The sequence below is a fragment of the Vigna angularis genome (assembly GCF_016808095.1).
Source record: "Vigna angularis chloroplast DNA, complete sequence".
Lineage (NCBI taxonomy): Eukaryota > Viridiplantae > Streptophyta > Magnoliopsida > Fabales > Fabaceae > Vigna > Vigna angularis.
The window spans coordinates 1-21872 of NC_021091.1; the positions used below are offsets into that span (position 1 = coordinate 1).

Here is a 21872-nt window from a genome sequence, read left to right on the forward strand (position 1 = left end):
TTTTATGTAATTTTATGTACAGTAGTGGGGAATTATGGGACAAAAAATAAATCCGCTTGGTTTCAGACTTGGTACAACTCAAAGTCATGATTCTATTTGGTTTGCACAACCAACAAAATATTCTGAGAATATACAAGAAGATAAAAAAATACGAGATTGGATAAAAAATTATATACAAAAAAATAGAAGAATATCCTCGGGTGTCGAGGGAATTGGAGAGATAAAGATTCAAAAAAGAATCGATCTGATTCAAGTCATAATATATATGGGATTTCCAAAGTTATTAATAGAGGGTAAGCCTCAAAAAATCGAAGAATTACAGACGAATATGCACAAAAAACTGAATTGTGTAAATAGAAAACTAAACATTGCTATTGTAAAAGTTACAAATGCTTATAAACACCCTAATATTCTTGCAGAATTTATAGCTGGACAATTAAAGAATAGAGTTTCATTTCGTAAAGCAATGAAAAAAGCTATTGAATTAACTGAACAAGCAGGTACAAAAGGAGTTCAAGTACAGATTGCAGGACGTATTGATGGAAAAGAAATTGCACGTGTCGAATGGATTAGAGAAGGTAGGGTTCCTCTACAAACCATTCGAGCTAAAATTGAATATTGTTGTTATACAGTTCGAACTATTTATGGAGTTTTAGGGATAAAAGTTTGGATATTTTCTAAATAAAGAAAAAGATGTTCTTCTTTCTATTAAATAATTCAATATCCTATTTTGATTTTATAGAAAACAAAAAAGAAAAAATTACTCGATTTTGATTCTCCAAAATTTATCTATTTTATAAGATTGAATCGACTAAAAAAAGAAATTAATAATTTTATATAGTATTGCCATGCTTAGTGTGTGACTCGTTAGTTTTTTAGAATGATTCAAAAAAAAAAAAAGACACCGATTAATAGTATCAATTCATTTAAAAAGAACTAATAACCAACACATCACTTCGGATTATCTAGATCTAAAGAATTAGTCAAAAGAAAAAAGATTGAATAAAAAAATATTATAGCAACTGAAAAATTGTGAAACATAAAATAAAAAAAAGATTATTTAGTTGTAAAGCAATAAAAATATATAGATAAATGAAAAGGTGAAAGAAAGAGATTAAAATCTATCAATGATATAGAATTCGAATATGTAAAGGTCTATGGGTCATCTCAGAAAAGATAGTGTATTAAAGCATAAAAAAAAAAAGAATATTATATATATTATCTATTTGTAATGTAAATAAATTAAGAGCTCTGAATCAAGAAAAACTGAGAATATTGATTCACGAAAAAAGAAATGAATGAATATTATAAAAAAATTTTATTAATTTTTAGCTATGAGAAAGGCTCCATTGTCGAATTAAAACCTAACCATGAATCGAGAGGCGATGGGAACGACGAAACCTGCAAATACTTAAGACTTAAGATTTTCTTAAAAAAATCTTAAAGAAAACAAATCTTAATGATTTATTAGGTGGGATGGCGGAAGAAACCTAAAAGCAATCCATTTTTTAGGAGTTGTGCCCTACATTACATCTTAATTTGAGAATAAAAGAGTAAATATTCGCCCGCGAGAATTTTTCTTTTATTGAATTTTTTTCTCTTTTTGCCAATTCTAAGAATCGATATTGAAAACAAGATCTAAAAATTTCGAAGATTTTATGAAATCTCAAAAAATACCGAGATTTCGTTATTTACTAAACATATGAATATTTATATTATTTTATCGATTAGATAGAATCTATATCTATATAGATATAGATATTTGAATTACTTCATTCGCGAGGAGCCGTATGAGGTGAAAATCTCATGTACGGTTCTGTAATAAAGATGGAATTAAAAAACAAACATCAATTATAACCCCCAAAGAACCAGATTTCGTAAACAACATAGAGGAAGAATGAAGGGAATATCCTATCGAGGTAATCATATTTGCTTCGGAAGATATGCTCTTCAGGCACTTGAGCCAGCTTGGATAACATCTAGACAAATAGAAGCGGGACGGCGGGCAATGTCAAGAAATGTTCGGCGAGGTGGACAAATATGGGTACGTATTTTTCCAGACAAACCGGTTACAGTAAGACCTACTGAAACACGTATGGGTTCAGGAAAAGGATTTCCCGAATATTGGGTAGCTGTTGTTAAACCTGGGAAAATACTTTATGAAATGGGTGGAGTACCAGAAAATATAGCAAGAAAGGCTATTTCAATAGCATCATCCAAAATGCCGATACGAACTCAATTCATTATTTCAGGATAATAAAAGAGAACCAAAGGAAATAGGTCTTTAGAATGAAAAGAAAAAAGGCAATTATAGGTTCCTTTTTTTTTTGAACACAAAATATTTTTACTTCCTTTTTTAGTTTTTTAGATTGAAATAATAAAAAAATGATATGATTCAACCTCAAACTCATTTGAATGTAGCGGATAACAGCGGAGCACGTGAACTGATGTGTATTCGAATCCTAGGAGCTAGTAATCGACGATATGCTTATATTGGCGACATTGTTGTTGCTGTAATCAAACAAGCAGTACCAAATACGAACTTAGAAAGATCTGAAGTGATCAGAGCTGTAATTGTACGTACTTGTAAACAACTAAAACGTAGCAACGGTATAATAATTCAGTATGATGATAATGCTGCAGTTATAATTGATCAAGAAGGAAATCCAAAAGGAACTCGAATCTTTTGCGCAATCGCCCGGGAATTGAGACAGTTAAATTTCACTAAAATAGTTTCATTAGCACCTGAGGTATTATAAGAGGAAACCGCGATATGGATATATTATTTTTTTGTGAAATAGATAAATGAATCTATTTTATCTCAAAAATATACCTTTTGTAAGAATTATTATTTTGAAGAATTCTTACTTATAAGTTTTAGAAGTAGCCATTTTTATTTCTTTATTTCAGATTTCTACTTGAAAACCTAAAGAATATCTATCTATATATAGATATGGGCGAACGACGGGAATTGAACCCGCGCATGGTGGATTCACAATCCACTGCCTTGATCCACTTGGCTACATCCGCCCTTATACTATGTAAAAAGAATCTATATCTCAATTTCTACCCTTTCATTATCCTTTTTTTATTTCTAATAAAGGAAAAAAAGATAAGGAATCATGAAATAAATCAAAAACGTATGTATAAATCTATAGAAATATAAAAAAAAGATTACTAATCCAATATCCAATATAAAGGATCCAATATCCAATATAAAGGAGCAATATCAACTTTGTTAATATTGCTCCTTTATTTTCAAACAAAAACTCGTCTACTTTAATTTAAGATCAAAATTTTATCCATTAACAGATGGAGCTTCCATCGCAGCTAGATCTAGAGGGAAATTATGAGCATTACGTTCATGCATTACTTCCATACCAAGGTTAGCTCGGTTAATAATATCAGCCCAGGTATTTATTACACGACCTTGACTATCAACTACGGATTGGTTGAAATTAAAACCATTTAAGTTGAAAGCCATAGTGCTGATACCTAAAGCGGTAAACCAAATACCTACTACAGGCCAAGCAGCTAGGAAGAAATGTAAAGAACGAGAATTGTTGAAACTTGCATATTGGAAGATCAATCGGCCAAAATAACCATGAGCAGCTACAATATTATAAGTTTCTTCCTCTTGACCAAATCTGTAACCTTCATTAGCGGATTCATTTTCTGTGGTTTCCCTGATCAAACTAGAAGTTACCAAGGAACCATGCATAGCACTGAATAGGGAGCCGCCGAATACACCAGCTACACCTAACATGTGAAATGGATGCATAAGAATATTATGCTCAGCCTGAAATACAATCATAAAATTGAAAGTACCAGAAATTCCTAGAGGCATACCATCCGAAAAGCTTCCTTGACCAATAGGATAGATCAAGAAAACAGCAGTAGCGGCTGCAACAGGAGCTGAATATGCAACAGCAATCCAAGGACGCATACCCAGACGAAAACTAAGTTCCCACTCACGACCCATGTAGCAAGCTACACCAAGTAAGAAGTGTAGAACAATTAGTTCATAAGGACCGCCGTTGTATAACCATTCATCAACAGAAGCTGCTTCCCATATCGGATAAAAATGCAAACCTATAGCCGCAGAAGTAGGAATAATCGCACCAGAAATGATATTGTTTCCATAAAGTAGAGATCCAGAAACAGGCTCACGAATACCATCAATATCTACTGGAGGGGCAGCGATAAAAGCGATAATAAATACAGAAGTTGCAGTCAATAAAGTAGGAATCATCAAAACACCAAACCATCCAATGTAAAGACGATTTTCGGTGCTGGTTATCCAATTACAGAAGCGACCCCATAGGCTTTCGCTCTCGCGTCTCTCTAAAATTGCAGTCATGGTAAAATCTTGGTTCATTTAATCATTAGGGACTCCCAAGCACAAAAATTCTCTCTAATGCGAGAATTTGAGGACTTGTTATTCAACAGTATAACATGACTTATATACCAGTGTCAACCAATATGAATATCCATAGTATGTTCTTATTCATTAGTATGTTATTCTTCATTTCGGTTTATCCGAATTTACCTTTATTATCCCATTTCATTGATTCATAAAAAAAGTTTATTTTGTATATATCGTTATATTTATAGAAATATAGATATAATACAAAATCGATCTACAAATTAGAATGAGTTGCCCGGGACTTGAACCCGGAACTAGTCGGATGAAGTAGATATTTTATTCTTTAATAAAATTCAACAATAGAATAAAACAAGAAAAAATCCCTCCCCAAGCCGTGTTTGCAGTTTTCATTGCACACGGCTTTCCCTATGTATACATCTAAACCTGAATTACTTGCCTAGCAAAAGACTCTAAGAAAGTGAAATAGAATATTCAATTTATTAACCCCGAATCTTGACTCTGACTACATGAGCATTTCAAAATCCTATAGATATAGAAGACTAAAAAAAATGATTTTTTTATCCTCATTTAAAAAAAAGAAGGAAGTTCGTTTTATCAATTTACACCGATTTAAAAAATATCATAACCTATTTTAACTTATAAATAATTGACGAAATCGTTTCTGAAAAGAATATCCAAATACCAAATCCGACCTAGATAAAACCTACGCAAAGTAAAAGAAGTTCTTGGAAAAATCAAAGAAAAAATATCTTCTTCTGTAAAAAATTCTTCCAATAATTTTTCTGAACTTAATTTTTTCAAATAAATGCGCACAGTACTTTTGTGCTTACGAGCCAAAGTTTTTATACAAGAAAACCGAAGTATATATTTTATTTGATAGAAACTCTTTTTTTTTGCAGATCCATTGTAATAATGAGAAAAATTTCTGCATATGCGCAAAAACCGGTCAAGAATATCAAAATCAGATAAATTGGCCCAAACCGGCTTACTAATAGGATGACCCATTACATTACAAAATTTTGTGTTAGCCAATGATCTCATTAGAGGAATAATGGGAACTATTGTATCAAGTTTTTTGATAACAATTTGAATTAGAAATGAATTTTGCAACATTTGACTTCGTACTACTGAAAGATTTAGTGGAATACTTAAAAAATAGCCTAAAAAGTGAAATGAATACTGAGATAATTCGTTTATATAGATCGTTTCTAGTCCAGCCCAAATATCAAAATGACATTGCCATAAATATATAAAATAGTATTTCCATTTATTTATCAAAAAAGGAGTATTCTTTAAAACCAGAATTGATTTTCCTTGATATCTAACATAATGGATGAAAGTATCCTTAAAGAAGAATAAAGTATATGAACAATTCTTAGTAGATACTTCTACAAGATGTTTTATTTTTTCATAGAAAAAAATTCGCTCAAAAAAAACGCGAAAATGTTTTAACTGTAACTGAGAGGATTTGTTACGTAGAAAAAGAAAGATAGATTCATATTCCCACACATATAAATTATATAGGAACAAGAAAATTCTTCGATTCCTTTTTGAAAAAAAAGTAAAAATCCATTTTTTTGGAGGAAAAAGACTATTCCAATTAGAATAGTAATAAAAAAACAACCTTATTAAATGAAAGAAAGATACATCTTTTATCGAATATCGAAGGATTTGAACCAAGATTTCGAGATGGATAGGATAGGGTATTCGTATATCTGACTTATGATTTAAATATATCAGTTTATCTTCGAAAAAGGGAAAAATCGAATGAATTGATTGCAAATTTGTATAAGATTTTACGATTTCTAATCCCCTTAAGGAAGAGCTAAATAATTGTAGAGAAAATAGAATCTCCACGACGATACCAAAACCTTCTAATATTATTTGAGAATAAAAATGATAGTTATAACCCACAAAAGTATTTTTTTTAGAATCGTTAACAAAAAGAATGAAATGAGTCTGTTGATACATTCGAGTACTTAAACGTTTTACAATTAGTAAACTAAAATTATTGTTATAATCTACATTTTCTAGAAAAAAGGACTCATGACGATAAGCTAGTCCATAAATAGATTCCCGAAAAAAAAGTGGGTATAGGATGTCCTGGTATCGAGATCTATGGAGTTCTAAATATGCTTTATATTGCTCCATTAAAAAAGTCTATTTGGTCAAACAAAGAATCAGAGATTCATTGGATTATCAAATGATACATAGTGCGATATGGTCAAAACAGAAAATTATAGGTATAAAAATATACCTAGAAAACAAGTAAAACCCATTCACGGACTCTCTCTAATCGATTTTTCGCCTAATTTTTGTTCTAGGATAACGAGCTAATTAAGAATCCTTTAATTTTTTTTTACCTAATCGCTCTTTTGATTTTGGAAAAAATATCTTTATCAATATACTCTTTCTTTTACACATTTATCGCTACCCCAAAATACCAAAAGATAATGGAAAATAGCTATATAGTTAGGACTCATAAAAAAATAACCCATTCACCAGAAAAGCTTTTCCCACATCAAGCACTAACCTATTTTTAACGTACAATTAGATGGGGTAATGATCAAAATAAAAAATAAACGAAAGCTCGATGCTTTTGGTTTTCCTATTAGAATTAGAACCACCAAGTTCTATCCCTTTATTAATCAAACCCAACTGAATTTTTTTTTTTACGAGCCAAAAATTCAAACAAAAATTTGAGCTGGATCCTATAAGAATGAAATATTTTTAGAATTCTTCATTGATACGACATGCTACTTTTTCCAGTCATTCCTTTCTGGATCAGTCGTGGTTTTACAAGCTCTACCGATAGTATCGACGAATCGATTGCTTCATAGAAATGTGTAAAAAAAAGAGTCGCTCTTAAAAGCCGAGTACTCTACCATTGAGTTAGCAACCCCACTACAATTTAAAAAATAAGGTGGATGTTTATACCCAATCGCAATAAAAAAAAATAAAATTACAAAATTGAATTGTCTAAAAAACTAAAAAAAGATATACCACCTATTGAAATACTATGTTATAGTTATCCATTATTATTATATATATAAGACTATATATATTCGTATATATAGATCTATGATTTTCGTATATATATATTCGTGTTTACCTTTCAATTCACTTACTTATTAATTCAAAAAGTTTTTCTTGTTTGTATCGCAGAAAGAAAACCAATGAACCTACCATTTGATGAAGTAATAACGCCTATTTAAAGTAAGTAAGGTGATCAATTTATTCACGATCGGATTATATTTATTTGATACAGTGTTGTCAATATTAGTATTGAAAAAAAATACAATCGAATAAATCAAATCGAATTAATAAGATTGAAAATCTTATTAATTCGATTACGATTATTAGTATTATGTTAGAATTACTTATAAGAAAAATTATTTCAATATAAATATATCTATTTTCTAAAATGATATTCTAATCTAAAAAAACGTATCAAATTATAAAAATATATAAATCAATAGGAAAATAAAAATTGAATATAGATTCATTTAATATAGAATAAATTTCATATAGAAATGGAGCAACCTCCCTATTATGTGAAATTCACATCGAAAAAGGCAATAGCCAGTTTCCCTTATAAATTGTAATCACTTTTTTCGTAAAATATCGTCTACTTACTATGCTTCTATTCCAATACGAAAGATAGAAATCTATTGAATAATTAAGTATCTTTGTATTCGGCTCAATCCTTCTTTTAGGAAAAGATTGTGCCGAGTTTAATTGCAATTAATCCAAAGTATCCATTGCTTCGTATTCAAATTTGATCTCCTTCCATACTTCGCAAGCAGCAGCTAATTCAGGACTCCATTTGCTAGCCTCACGGATAATTTCATTACCTTCACGAGCAAGATCACGTCCTTCATTTCGAGCCTTCACACATGCTTCAAGAGCTACTCGATTAGCTACAGCACCTGGTGCATTTCCCCAAGGGTGTCCTAAAGTTCCTCCGCCAAATTGAAGTACGGAATCATCTCCAAAGATTTCGGTCAGAGCAGGCATATGCCAAACGTGAATACCTCCCGAAGCAACAGGCAGAACACCTGGTAGAGAAACCCAATCCTGAGTGAAATAAATACCACGACTTCGATCTTTTTCAACAAAATCATCACGCAGTAAGTCAACAAAACCTAAAGTGATTTCTCTTTCCCCTTCAAGTTTACCTACTACGGTACCGGAGTGGACATGATCTCCACCAGACAAACGTAATGCTTTAGCTAATACACGAAAGTGCATACCATGATTCTTTTGTCTGTCGATAACTGCATGCATTGCACGATGTATATGAAGAAGTAGACCATTATCTCGGCAATAATGAGCCAAGCTAGTATTTGCAGTGAATCCCCCTGTTAAATAATCATGCATTATGATAGGAACACCTAATTCTCTGGCAAATATAGCTCTTTTCATCATTTCTTCGCATGTACCCGCAGTTGCATTCAAGTAATGCCCTTTGATTTCACCTGTTTCAGCCTGTGATTTATAAATCGCTTCAGCACAAAATAAGAAACGGTCTCTCCAACGCATAAATGGTTGGGAATTAACATTTTCATCATCTTTGGTAAAATCAAGTCCCCCACGAAGACATTCATAAACAGCTCTACCATAATTCTTAGCGGATAACCCCAATTTAGGTTTAATAGTACATCCTAATAGGGGACGACCATACTTGTTCAATTTATCTCTCTCAACTTGGATGCCATGAGGCGGACCTTGGAAAGTTTTAATATAAGCGGTTGGGATTCGCAAATCCTCCAGACGTAGAGCACGCAGTGCCTTGAACCCAAATACATTACCGACAATAGAAGTAAACATGTTAGTAACAGAACCTTCTTCAAAAAGGTCTAAGGGATAAGCTACGTAAGCAATATATTGATTTTCTTCCCCAGCAACAGGTTCGATGTGATAGCATCGTCCTTTGTAACGATCAAGACTGGTAAGCCCATCGGTCCACACAGTTGTCCATGTACCAGTAGAAGATTCGGCGGCTACCGCAGCACCTGCTTCTTCAGGTGGAACTCCAGGTTGAGGAGTTACTCGGAATGCTGCCAAGATATCAGTATCTTTGGTTTCATAGTCAGGAGTATAATAAGTCAATTTATAATCTTTAACACCAGCTTTGAACCCAACACTTGCTTTAGTCTCTGTTTGTGGTGACATAAATCCCTCCCTACAACTCATGAATTAAGAATTCTTGAAACAATAAGGTCTACTCGATATGACTTAGGAGTTAATGAAATCTTTTACAAAAACCAACTAATATTATCAATTAATCCCAAAGGTTCGTTATGTTATTATTAAATTAAACGATGGTATTTGATTTGTCAAATACATCATTATTGTATACTCTTTTCTATGTATGGCGCAACCCAATCTTTTTTTTTCAATTTGAAATCTCTTATTTTTGAATTTTCAAATCGAAAGATCTAATCTAAATAATAATAAGAATTTATTCTGAATCTTGACAGTGATATATGTTGTCTATGTAAATCCTAGATGTAAAAATAGGCAGCTTTCTCCCCGGAAAAGAAACAAAGAGGTAAAAAAAATAGGGAAAAAGAGGGTAAGTCTAAAAAATTGTCTACTGAGGAAATACGAAATCCAACGATAAAAAAAATGAATTCTAAATTAAGGTACAGGTTCGAATTCCATACAGAATATAGATGATATTATCTAGAATGATAGAAAAAAAGAAAAGACTTTCGAAATATTTTATCCAATTGAAATTTTCAAAATAACTGCAGTAAGCTTAAGAATTCTATAATTGAATTTGAATAAGTAAGTAAACAATTAAAGAGGATTTATTGAATAGTACCAAAAAAATGGAGTACTAACTTCCATTTCTTATTTCTTTTTGAATTAACCGATCAACTTGCTTTCTTATCGAACATTTCTTTTTGATTTAAAAACTTTTTCGGAAAAAAAAATTGGCTTTTGATATGCGAATAAATCCTACTACTTCCGGTCCTGAAATTTCTTCGATTGAAAAAAAAAATCTGGGACATATTGACCAAATAATCGGTCCGGTACTAGATGTAGCCTTTCCCCCGGGGCAGATGCCTAATATTTACAATGCTCTGGTAGTTACGGGTCGAGATACTGTTGGTCAACAAATTAATGTGACTTGTGAAGTACAGCAATTATTAGGAAATAATCGAGTTAGAGCTGTAGCTATGAGTGCTACAGATGGCCTAAAGAGAGGAATGGAAGTTATTGACACAGGAACTCCCCTAAGTGTTCCAGTAGGCGGAGCAACTCTAGGACGAATTTTCAACGTGCTTGGAGAGCCGATTGATAATTTAGGTCCTGTAGATACTCGTACAACATCTCCCATTCATAGATCTGCGCCTACCTTTATACAATTAGATACAAAATTATCTATTTTTGAAACAGGAATAAAAGTAGTAGATCTTTTAGCTCCTTATCGTCGTGGAGGAAAAATAGGACTTTTCGGTGGAGCTGGAGTGGGTAAAACAGTACTTATTATGGAATTGATCAATAACATTGCCAAAGCTCACGGAGGTGTATCTGTATTTGGCGGAGTAGGTGAGCGTACTCGCGAGGGAAATGATCTTTATATGGAAATGAAAGAATCTGGAGTAATTAATGAACAAAATATTGCAGAATCTAAAGTAGCTCTAGTATATGGTCAAATGAATGAACCACCCGGAGCTCGTATGAGAGTTGGTTTAACTGCCCTAACTATGGCGGAATATTTTCGAGATGTCAATGAGCAAGATGTACTTCTATTTATCGACAATATCTTCCGCTTCGTTCAAGCAGGATCTGAAGTATCTGCCTTATTGGGTCGAATGCCCTCTGCTGTGGGTTATCAACCCACTCTTAGTACTGAAATGGGTTCTTTACAAGAAAGAATCACTTCTACCAAAGAAGGGTCCATAACTTCTATTCAAGCAGTTTATGTACCTGCAGACGATTTAACTGACCCTGCCCCTGCTACGACATTTGCACATTTAGATGCTACTACTGTACTATCAAGAGGATTAGCCGCCAAAGGTATCTATCCAGCAGTAGATCCTTTAGATTCAACCTCAACTATGCTCCAACCTCGAATCGTTGGTGAAGAACATTATGAGACTGCGCAACGAGTTAAACAAACTTTACAACGTTACAAAGAACTTCAAGACATTATAGCTATCCTTGGCTTGGACGAATTATCCGAAGAAGATCGCTTAACCGTAGCGAGAGCACGAAAAATTGAGCGTTTCTTATCACAACCTTTTTTCGTAGCAGAAGTTTTTACCGGTTCGGCTGGAAAATATGTTGGTCTAGTAGAAACAATTAGAGGGTTTAATTTGATTCTTTCTGGAGAATTAGACGGTCTTCCTGAACAAGCCTTTTATTTGGTAGGTAATATCGATGAAGCTACTGCGAAGGCTACGAACTTAGAAACGGAGAGCAATTTGAAGAAATGACTTTAAATCTTTGTGTATTGACCCCCAATCGAATTGTTTGGGATTCAGAAGTGAAGGAAATCATTTTACCTACTAATAGCGGACAAATTGGAGTATTACCTAATCATGCGCCTATTGCCTCAGCTGTCGATATAGGTATTTTGAGAATACGTCTTAAAGACCAATGGTTAACAATGGCTCTGATGGGGGGGTTTGCTAGAATAAATAATAATGAGATAACTGTTTTAGTAAATGATGCGGAAAAGGGTAGTGACATTGATCCACAAGAAGCACAGCAAACTCTTGAAATAGCAGAAACTAATTTGAATAAGGCTGAAGGCAAGAGACAAACAATTGAAGCAAATCTAGCTCTTAGACGAGCTAGAACACGAGTAGAGGCTATCAATGTTATTTCATAACAAGTTGAAATTGATGCGTCCCAATATCCGAAAACAATAAAAAGAAACAGTCAGAAGAAAAAAGTAAGTAGAAAAGCTTATTAGATACCACAGTCAAAGGTATCTAATAAGTTATAACTACACCTTACCTACTATTGGATTTGAACCAATGACTCCCGCCGTATGAAAGCAATACTCTAACCACTGAGTTAAGTAGGTAATTTATGACTCCTACCTAAAAAAAAAGAAGAGTACCCATCTATCAGATTAATTGATTATAAATGTAAAATTACTGATAAGCAATACCAACACCCGTTCAAGGGATTCGATCATGTAATATTCATCTTGACAAGCAATTATCTTCATACTATGATAAAATATGTATCAAAAACACAAGGGCTGTAGCTCAGTTAGGTAGAGCACCTCGTTTACACGAGCGCCAATGTTTTTTTTTCAGAGGAGTTCATCTTGTAATTAAAAAAGTTTATCTTATAGTAAGAAATCCGTGTCTTACTCCATTTTAAGGAACAAAACAAGAGAACACTAGCCTGACAAAGGGTTTCGCCATAAAATCGAATCCATAATTGATTTGATATATTGATAAGGTGAATACCCATTTCTCGTCAATGCTAAAAATAAAGGGTATAGGGACCTAAAAAAGATTATCTTTTCTTCCTATCTTATGAACTTTAAGGTGTATGAAGTGTCATTTCTTATCTTCTATTTTAATTTTAGTAGGTGGATAAAGAGTCCATTTAACTTAAGTTGATCTAGGCCAGAAGCAGACCTACGTCAAGATAATCCTTCTTTGAAACACTTTGGTAGTGCTCTTTGAATTTTATACAAATAAAAAAGAAGAGCATAGGGAATCATCTCTTTATTCTTTACTGTAAAAAAAAAAAAGATGGTGGACTAACTAATAGTTTTATCAGTTAATGAAAAAGCTCAATGCAAAAAAAAATGCATGTTGGGTTTTGAAAACAATTTCAATCATTTAGATAATAATTAGTTTGATCTGTTTTACCGAGAAGGTCTACGGTTCGAGTCCGTATAGCCCTAATATTCCTACAGATACTAATAATATTAATAATATTTAGGATCGAATAGATCTCATTACTAAGACTATTACTCAAAAAGAAAAACAATTTGTAAATTTCTATTCGAACATATTCATATTCGATAGAATAATATTCATATTAGTATATTAAGCTAGTCTAAAAAAATGGAGACTTTAAACTAAAAATGAAAATGAATTCGGTATATTTTCTACATTCAGAGGAGTACTTTTATGTTTCTTCTTTACGAATATGATATTTTTTGGGCATTTCTAATAATATCAAGTTTGATTCCTATTTTGGCATTTCTAATTTCTGGAATTTTAGCCCCCATTAGCAAGGGACCTGAAAAACTTTCTAGTTATGAATCCGGAATAGAACCAATAGGCGATGCTTGGTTACAATTTCGAATCCGTTATTATATGTTTGCTCTCATTTTTGTTGTTTTTGATGTTGAAACGGTTTTTCTTTATCCATGGGCAATGAGTTTCGATGTATTAGGGGTATCCGTATTTTTAGAAGCTTTCTTATTCGTGCTTATCCTAATTGTTGGTTCAGTTTATGCATGGCGAAAGGGGGCATTAGAATGGTCTTAATTCTTGACTATTTAGACAATTAGAAAAAAACTATTGAGACAATTATGAATTCCATTGAGTTTCCCTTACTTGATCAAACAACCAAAAATTCAGTTATTTCAACTACATTAAATGATTTTTCAAATTGGTCAAGATTATCCAGTTTATGGCCGCTTCTTTATGGTACTAGTTGTTGCTTCATTGAATTTGCTTCATTAATAGGATCACGATTTGATTTTGATCGTTATGGACTAGTACCACGATCGAGTCCTAGGCAGGCAGACCTCATTTTAACAGCGGGCACTGTAACTATGAAAATGGCCCCTTCTTTAGTTCGATTATATGAACAAATGCCCGAACCTAAATATGTTATTGCTATGGGAGCCTGTACAATTACGGGGGGGATGTTTAGTACCGATTCTTATAGTACTGTTCGAGGCGTAGATAAGCTAATTCCTGTAGATGTATATTTGCCGGGCTGTCCACCTAAACCGGAGGCCATTATAGATGCTATAACAAAACTTCGTAAGAAAATATCTCGAGAAATATATGAAGATCCAATGAGTTTTCAACGAGAGAATAGATGTTTTACCACCAACCATAAGTTTCATGTTGGATACAGTACTTATACTGGCAATTATGGTCAAGAATTTTTCTATCAACCGCCATCTACTTCAGAGATATCGTCTGACACATTTTTTTAAAGTACAATAATAAAAAGCAATTCCTTTTTTAAAAATTTCATCGTAATGTAAATAGAAAATACTAATACCAAATACATAAAAAAAATTTAGGAGAAGCAAAAAATGCAAGGTCGTTTGTCTTCTTGGCTAGTCAAACATGGACTAATTCATAGATCCTTGGGTTTCGATTACCTAGGAATAGAGACTTTACAAATAAAGCCCGAGGATTGGCATTCCATTGCTGTCATTTTATATGTATATGGTTACAATTATCTACGTTCTCAATGTGCCTATGATGTAGCACCCGGAGGACTCTTAGCTAGTGTATATCATTTTACAAGAATAGAGTATGGTATAAATCAACCCGAAGAGGTATGCATAAAAATATTTGTATCAAGAAAAAATCCCAGAATTCCTTCAATTTTTTGGGTTTGGAAAAGTGCGGATTTTCAAGAAAAGGAATCTTATGATATGTTGGGAATCTCTTATGATAGTCATCCGCGTCTAAGACGTATTTTAATGCCCGAAAATTGGATAGGATGGCCTTTGCGTAAAGATTATATCGCTCCAAATTTTTATGAAATACAAGATGCTCACTAAATGATAAAAATAAGAAACTAATACAAACTTCTGCAACCCCAGATATTCAAAGAATAGAAGTACATTCTCTTATAGATCAGACAAAATAATTGATTCACATTCAATCAGACAGAGTAATGGAAGTCGCATTCAGATATTTTTATTTGAGAAATCACAAAATTCAGAAATAATAGAATGAATAATGATAGGGTTTAAAAAGGGCTCGATTCTTTTTTGGTAATCCTTCTAAGATGAATTCTTAATATTCTCACTCCACCCCAGAACTTCGACTTTTAGGTCTTTTAACCAACTAATTAAACCACTCGAATATTATGGAAATAGAAACCTTTTTTTTTATCGCAGAAAAAAAAGGAAAAAAATAGATAAAGAATTCATTATCTATATATATATATATATATCTATATATATAGATACTATAGATAAGGGAATATACCTAAAAAATGCATCTATTCTTTAATCATCTAGGAAAAGTATATCTACAGATACCTAAATAGATAAAAGAAATATGTTATGTATCAGAATCTAGAAGAACACCAATTTGTATGAGTATCTACCCCCCATATTCATTTAAATGAATATGGGGGATAGATACTCATACAAATGAATCTTGTGTCAGGAACCAGATTTGAACTGGTGACACGAGGATTTTCAGTCCTCTGCTCTACCAACTGAGCTATCCCGACCATTCTTGAAGCTTAATACTTGGATTTTCAAAGATTTTTGAAATATATGTTAATGAATCTATATCAACTAAGTAAAAAAAAAGTTTGTAAGTTAGTTTCCGTAGTTATAATTCTTTTGTATTGTTAATCGTTAATTACGCATATGAAAATTCTATGTGTTTCACATATATATCTATTCCAAAACTAGCTATATCTATTACAAAACTAGTCCCTTGTCATTATGATAGATAAGAAAATTATGATAGATAGGAAATTGATGAAAATACAAATTCCAATTTAGTTGGGAAATAATAAATCGAATAAAACACATAAATAAGGACTTAAAGATAGAGAGGATATAGGAAAAAAATTAGAAAATGAAACAGGCTTTTTGGGGATAGAGGGACTTGAACCCTCATGATTTCTTAAGTCGACGGATTTTCCTCTTACTTTCAATTTCATTGTTGTCGGTATTGACATGTAGAATAGGACTCTATCTTTATTCTCATCTGATTTATCAGTTCTTCAAGGGTTTTATCCGATTATGATGAAGTGAATAATTTCATCAATAAATATTCCATCGTTTCTTCAACTTCGAATTGATTTGATTCACATTTTTCATTTGTGAATATTTTTATCACAAATCGATCTTCATTAATAAAATAAAGAAAAAGTAACAAATTGAAAGAGTATTTCAGTGATCCATTCCTGTAATTTTGGTGAAAGGATTCTTTTACTAATGCAATAAAAAAAGTCGTCAATTTCGTTTGTTAGAACAGCTTCCATAGAGTCTCTGCACCTATCCCTTTTTTATTATAACTTTCTGAATTTTTCTTTGTTTTCAGAAAAAAGGATTTGGCTCAGGATTGCCCATTGTGAATTCCAGGGTTTCTCTGAATTTGAAAATTATTACTTGGTAAGTTTCCATACCAAAACTCAATCCAATTAAGTCCGTAGCGTCTACCAATTTCGCCATATCCCCATCTTTTTTTTATATTTGAATCTGATTATAATAGAATGCTTTTTTTTCATTTCTATTATGAGAATTATGCGGGAACTTTTGAATTCATTAAATACATATTATTATATTAAATATTAAATTAAATATTAAAAACCCTTTTCTTTTCTCCAATTTTATAGATTTGATTTCATCTATATTGGATACCTTTATTTGTTTGAATCAGAACTAATTCTAATATCTATACATTAACAATTCAATATACACAGATATAGACCACATATCTACTTATCTTCTATGTACCTCCTTATCTTATTTTTTCATACAATTTAGAATACTCGAATGGTCGATTCTTTTTTTTTTGTTTTTGCTTAAATAAAAAGAAAATAAACAATCCATTTATTCATATACAATTGATATAACTAAAACGAATCTAGTGGCTAGAAAAAACCATTCTTTTAATTTCATATAGAATTAGACATTTACTTAGAAATATGGAATTCCTTAAGATTTACTAAAATATATCTATTTCCTAAAATTTATATTTATTCAAATTTACTTTAAGTACTTAAGTACTAATAAAGAATCTTTTTGAAAGAAATCAAATTAATAATATATATCTAGAATATTAGATCGAAATAAATTCAATAAATTAGATTCAATAAATTATAAATAAATTATATTAATATAATATTCATTAGAATATAATATTAATTCTTATCTTGCACTTTACTTTATGTTATGGACTAACATATAAAATAAATAATAGAAATAATAAACATTGGGTTTGATTTTCTATATTTTCTTTCTATATTTTTGATGTTTGTATTAATTTGAATTTTATTCTAAATAACTCAAAATTTATAACTAAGATCCCATTAAATTCTTCTGCATATGTATATTTCGTTTACGTTAGCCGGTTTAGCTCAGAGGTTAGAGCATCGCATTTGTAATGCGATGGTCATCGGTTCGAATCCGATAACCGGCTTTTCTCAATTTGTTTTTTACATAATTGATAATCTATTTTTTAGAAATAAAAAATTGGGAGAGTTCGATCTCTGCGGAAGAAATCAAGAAATGAACCTACTTTTTTGTATTCTTTTATATACAATAAATTCGGATATTGATAAAATTCATCTAATTCTTCTTTGTACTATAAAACTTTAGTAGATTTCGCTTCATTTAGAATTATATAATATTTTTCATTTCGTTTAGTTTTCATTTCTATTTATAAGATTTTTCATTTTAAAAAAGGAGTTTTTATGTCACGTTACAGAGGACCTCGTTTCAAAAAAATACGTCGTCTAGGATATTTACCAGGACTTACTAGTAAAAGGCCAACAGTCAAAAACGAATTTAGAAATCAATCGCGCTTCAGTAAAAAATCTCAATATCGTATTCGTTTAGAAGAAAAACAAAAATTGCGTTTTCATTATGGTCTTACAGAACGACAATTGCTAAAATACGTTCGTATCTCCGGAAAAGCTAAAGGATCAACTGGTCAGGTTTTATTACAACTACTTGAAATGCGCTTGGATAACATACTTTTTCGGTTGGGTATGGCTGCGACTATTCCTCAAGCCCGCCAATTTATAAACCATAGACATGTTTTAGTTAATGGTCGTATAGTGGATATACCAAGTTATCGTTGCAAACCTCAAGATATTATTACAGCAAAGGAGGAACAAAAATCAAAAACTCTGATTCAAAATTATCTTGATTCAGCCCCCCATGAGAAATTGCCAAATCATTTGACTGTTCACCCTTTCCAATATAAAGGTTTAATTAATCAAATAATAGATAATAAATGGGTTGGTTTGAAAATAAATGAATTACTGGTTGTAGAATATTATTCTCGTCAAACTTAAACTTAACTAAAATAACAAGAGTTTTTTTTACGAGGATTTTCTGCTATTCATATATCATATACATGGATATGCGAAAATTTTTATTCCTTGCCCACCCGTTATCCACTATTTTTTGTATTACCGAAAAATGAGGAATAGAAAGTTGTCAATATCAACAAACAAATTTGAAATAATGGTATGCATTGGGATGAGTAATGTTGATCAATTTGGTAAAGATTCGGAAAGAGAGGGATTCGAACCCCCGGTAAACAAAAAGCCTACATAGCAGTTCCAATGCTACGCCTTGAACCACTCGGCCATCTCTCCTATATAATGATGACCAGAAACCGGTTGAATGTTGAATAGTGAATCAGTCCTATTTTTCATAAATGCATAAAACCTATTCAAACTATAAAAATACAAAGTAAAATAAAAAAAAACCTCCTACAAGGTCTTAGGATAAACAAATTTTATTGATGAGTTCATTTTTACGTTATTTCGCACTGTATTATACAATTCCTTTATTTGTGGGATTGATTTCTCACACCATGATTAATTCAATTATAGAATGGATTTCTACCTATGCCTAGATCTCGGATAAATGAAAATTTTATTGATAAGACCTTTTCAATTGTAGCCAATATCTTATTACGAATAATTCCGACAACTTCAGGAGAAAAAAGGGCATTCACTTATTACAGAGATGGTGTGATTTGATTCCATTTTTTTTTACCGAAATCGGTAAAAAAAAATGGAATGGAAAAAACCCACGCGTGTTGAAGGTGAAATTTGTAAATAAAAGGATTAATTCCTTCTGTCGTGTATCCTCGATTAATGAAGCCTTATATGCTTGAATTTTAGGTTTCTAGTATTAAGCGAAAGGTTATACCTATAATTATGGGGTTAGGTCAACCCCAAATTACTAGTACTGATAGGCAACATTGGGAAAGAAGCACTACGCTTGGGAATCAAGGACACGAAAACTTTGTATCTATCTATATCTATGGCTTATCGAGATTGGGACTAACAGGAATGGTTGGGACAATAAATATCCATCTCGTTCATATTTTGGATACCCATAGAACCATCGAAGATTATTGAGGTGACTAATTCCAGGAAATTAAGCAGCGTAGAGGACAAAGAAATTGTTGAAGTTCTTGTTTTTTTTTATCAAGTACCTACATACTTAATGTTAAGAAAGAATTTTTGACAGGAAGGTTGGCTAGAGATTTCTTGTAAAAACACTAGCTCTGTTCAGTTGAGAATGAGAATACTGGAATATTTTTTGATTTTATGGATTTTTCTCATTACACACATAAGGGGGGAGCCGTATGAGATGAAAATCTCACGTACAGTTCTGGAGCGGAGATTCTTTGAACCAAATGACGACCGTAACGGATGTCAGCTCAATCTGAAGGAAATTATGCAGAAGCTTTACAGAATTATTATGAGGCTATGCGATTGGAAATTGATCCCTATGATCGAAGTTATATACTTTATAACATAGGCCTTATTCACACAAGTAACGGAGAACATACTAAAGCTTTGGAATATTATTTTCGGGCGCTCGAACGAAACCCATTTTTGCCCCAAGCTTTTAATAATATGGCCGTGATCTGTCATTACGTGCGACTATCTCCACTATAGAAAGAAAAAAGAAAAGAACAAGCAAATCCACAAATTTTAATATAATAAATATATAAATAGAAATAATTCTAAATAATAAAGGCTTTCTACATATATATATCGTTCAAAACAACGATTTTTATCAGCTGTAGCAAAGAAACTTCATAGAAGTAAAAATATGAAGAAATCGATATGTCTAGATACCCTCTTTTTCTATGGATAAAAGATCTAATTGATAAAGGAAGCATCGTAAGGATCAATTAACACGGTTTTAAATCGATATAATAAAAACTGCTTCCTTATCTCATGATAAATAAAGAAGTCAGGAATCCACTTATGTAATAAAGTGGATCCCCTGATATTTTGAGCAGCGGTGTAGTATCAAATCCCAAAGATAGAAAGTATTTTCTCTTTACTTTACTTATAAGAACTTAGAAGATAAGAAAGAAAAAACTTTTACCAAGATTCTATAGAAATGAATCTATCATATATTTTTGTATATGATATATAAAATCGAGATAGTTACCTTTCAGAAAATTATAATTAGGGCGTTAATGCCAATGATTTATTCCCTTTTCTGAAGGTAGGAGAAAAGATAAAACTAAAATAAAAAAAAGATGAAATTCTTTGAAATTCTTTATTTATTAGTAAAAATGAAAGTTTGAAACTCATATTAATAATTTATTTTTTTCTTTTAGTTAACTTCAAGATAATAGAACAAAAAAAGAATTGACTACTGAGCCGTATGAGTCAGGAAATTCTCAAGTACGGTTCTAAGGAAAGGAATTGATTCACCTATTTCGACCGAGGAGAACAGGCCATTCGACAGGGAGACTCAGAAGTTGCGGAGTCTTGGTTTAATCAAGCCGCTGAATATTGGAAACAAGCTATAGCTCTTACCCCCGGTAATTATATTGCAGCACAGAATTGGTTGAAGATCACAGGGCGTTTTGAATAAGAACACTCTGTTTCTTTTTTTCTTATATTTTTATCTATCTATATCTTTATATAGATAGATAAATATCTATTGTTATAAATTCTTGTTTCTTGTCCCTATCAAATTAAAAAATCATTTCTATAGGAACGACCAATCACAGAATTTCAATATATCCCTTCTAATCTAATTTTTTTTGTTCGATTTTTTCTAGTATTTCATAGAAATAAACGAGATGTGGATACAGTAGATCATTTTCTCCTTTTTTCTGTTATTTAAACTAATATTCAATCAAATTAAGAAAAGAGACCTTCAAAAAAAGAAATAAAATATAGGTATATTGCCTAATAATGAATGCTAATGTCTGCTCAATTTGAAATAGAGTACATACTAATACTTTATCTATAAAAAAAATCAAATCTAAGGAATAGAATAAAATCTGAATACATTTGATTAGTAGGCTGCACGAAAAATTATTGAACTTCCATTCAGAGTTCCCAAAAAGGTCTTAGAAGATTAAAAGAGGTCCATTGAGCGCCCCACTCTTATGTCATAATAGATTCGAACACTTGCCCCGAATTGACTTCGAGATCATAATTGTTCTAGTGAAAAACTAAAGAAATGAAATTGACTAAGATATCCAATACATGAGAGATAGGAGAGAACAAAACTCAATAGAAACATCTCTAATAAGTTCACTAATTCTGTTTTATGTTG

The 21872-nt window shown here is 31.8% G+C and overlaps 13 protein-coding genes and 8 non-coding genes across 21 annotated transcripts; 12 read left to right on the top strand and 9 right to left on the bottom strand. All coding sequences in view use genetic code 11, as the record gives it.

Annotated features, from left to right (window-relative positions):
* Positions 1-34: 34 nt before the first annotated feature.
* rps3 (ribosomal protein S3) lies at positions 35-685 on the top strand. Its single transcript has one exon. The coding sequence runs from the start codon at positions 35-37 to the stop codon at positions 683-685; it is 651 nt and encodes a 216-aa protein (YP_007889703.1).
* Positions 686-848: 163 nt separating this feature from the next.
* Positions 849-2257, top strand: rpl16 (50S ribosomal protein L16). Its single transcript has 2 exons — positions 849-857; positions 1859-2257. The coding sequence occupies exons 1-2, from the start codon at positions 849-851 to the stop codon at positions 2255-2257; spliced, it is 408 nt and encodes a 135-aa protein (YP_007889704.1).
* Positions 2258-2390: 133 nt separating this feature from the next.
* rpl14 (50S ribosomal protein L14) lies at positions 2391-2759 on the top strand. Its single transcript has one exon. The coding sequence runs from the start codon at positions 2391-2393 to the stop codon at positions 2757-2759; it is 369 nt and encodes a 122-aa protein (YP_007889705.1).
* Positions 2760-2956: 197 nt separating this feature from the next.
* Positions 2957-3030, bottom strand: trnH-GUG. Its single transcript has one exon. It is a non-coding gene; the product is annotated as a tRNA-His (tRNA).
* A 268-nt stretch (positions 3031-3298) lies between these two features.
* psbA (photosystem II protein D1) lies at positions 3299-4360 on the bottom strand. Its single transcript has one exon. The coding sequence runs from the start codon at positions 4358-4360 to the stop codon at positions 3299-3301; it is 1062 nt and encodes a 353-aa protein (YP_007889706.1).
* A 293-nt stretch (positions 4361-4653) lies between these two features.
* Positions 4654-7289, bottom strand: trnK-UUU. Its single transcript has 2 exons — positions 7253-7289; positions 4654-4688 (listed from the first exon to the last, which is right to left on the bottom strand). It is a non-coding gene; the product is annotated as a tRNA-Lys (tRNA).
* Positions 5024-6538, bottom strand: matK (maturase K). The gene has a single exon. It carries the CDS (start codon positions 6536-6538, stop codon positions 5024-5026), a length of 1515 nt encoding a protein of 504 aa, YP_007889707.1.
* Positions 7290-8131: 842 nt separating the features above from the next.
* rbcL (ribulose biphosphate carboxylase) lies at positions 8132-9562 on the bottom strand. Its single transcript has one exon. It carries the CDS (start codon positions 9560-9562, stop codon positions 8132-8134), a length of 1431 nt encoding a protein of 476 aa, YP_007889708.1.
* A 779-nt stretch (positions 9563-10341) lies between these two features.
* On the top strand, positions 10342-11838 carry atpB (ATP synthase CF1 beta subunit). Its single transcript has one exon. The coding sequence runs from the start codon at positions 10342-10344 to the stop codon at positions 11836-11838; it is 1497 nt and encodes a 498-aa protein (YP_007889709.1).
* atpE (ATP synthase CF1 epsilon subunit) lies at positions 11835-12236 on the top strand. The gene has a single exon. It carries the CDS (start codon positions 11835-11837, stop codon positions 12234-12236), a length of 402 nt encoding a protein of 133 aa, YP_007889710.1.
* Positions 12237-12361: 125 nt separating this feature from the next.
* Positions 12362-12434, bottom strand: trnM-CAU. Its single transcript has one exon. It is a non-coding gene; the product is annotated as a tRNA-Met (tRNA).
* Positions 12435-12610: 176 nt separating this feature from the next.
* On the top strand, positions 12611-13274 carry trnV-UAC. Its single transcript has 2 exons — positions 12611-12649; positions 13238-13274. It is a non-coding gene; the product is annotated as a tRNA-Val (tRNA).
* Positions 13275-13503: 229 nt separating this feature from the next.
* Positions 13504-13866, top strand: ndhC (NADH-plastoquinone oxidoreductase subunit 3). Its single transcript has one exon. It carries the CDS (start codon positions 13504-13506, stop codon positions 13864-13866), a length of 363 nt encoding a protein of 120 aa, YP_007889711.1.
* A 44-nt stretch (positions 13867-13910) lies between these two features.
* Positions 13911-14549, top strand: ndhK (NADH-plastquinone oxidoreductase subunit K). Its single transcript has one exon. It carries the CDS (start codon positions 13911-13913, stop codon positions 14547-14549), a length of 639 nt encoding a protein of 212 aa, YP_007889712.1.
* A 102-nt stretch (positions 14550-14651) lies between these two features.
* On the top strand, positions 14652-15128 carry ndhJ (NADH-plastquinone oxidoreductase subunit J). The gene has a single exon. It carries the CDS (start codon positions 14652-14654, stop codon positions 15126-15128), a length of 477 nt encoding a protein of 158 aa, YP_007889713.1.
* A 610-nt stretch (positions 15129-15738) lies between these two features.
* Positions 15739-15811, bottom strand: trnF-GAA. Its single transcript has one exon. It is a non-coding gene; the product is annotated as a tRNA-Phe (tRNA).
* Positions 15812-16182: 371 nt separating this feature from the next.
* On the bottom strand, positions 16183-16772 carry trnL-UAA. Its single transcript has 2 exons — positions 16736-16772; positions 16183-16232 (listed from the first exon to the last, which is right to left on the bottom strand). It is a non-coding gene; the product is annotated as a tRNA-Leu (tRNA).
* Positions 16773-17663: 891 nt separating this feature from the next.
* trnT-UGU lies at positions 17664-17736 on the top strand. Its single transcript has one exon. It is a non-coding gene; the product is annotated as a tRNA-Thr (tRNA).
* Positions 17737-18010: 274 nt separating this feature from the next.
* On the top strand, positions 18011-18616 carry rps4 (ribosomal protein S4). The gene has a single exon. It carries the CDS (start codon positions 18011-18013, stop codon positions 18614-18616), a length of 606 nt encoding a protein of 201 aa, YP_007889714.1.
* A 218-nt stretch (positions 18617-18834) lies between these two features.
* trnS-GGA lies at positions 18835-18922 on the bottom strand. Its single transcript has one exon. It is a non-coding gene; the product is annotated as a tRNA-Ser (tRNA).
* A 255-nt stretch (positions 18923-19177) lies between these two features.
* On the top strand, positions 19178-21179 carry ycf3 (photosystem I assembly protein ycf3). The gene is made up of 3 exons: positions 19178-19303; positions 19994-20221; positions 21027-21179. The coding sequence occupies exons 1-3, from the start codon at positions 19178-19180 to the stop codon at positions 21177-21179; spliced, it is 507 nt and encodes a 168-aa protein (YP_007889715.1).
* Positions 21180-21872: the final 693 nt, after the last annotated feature.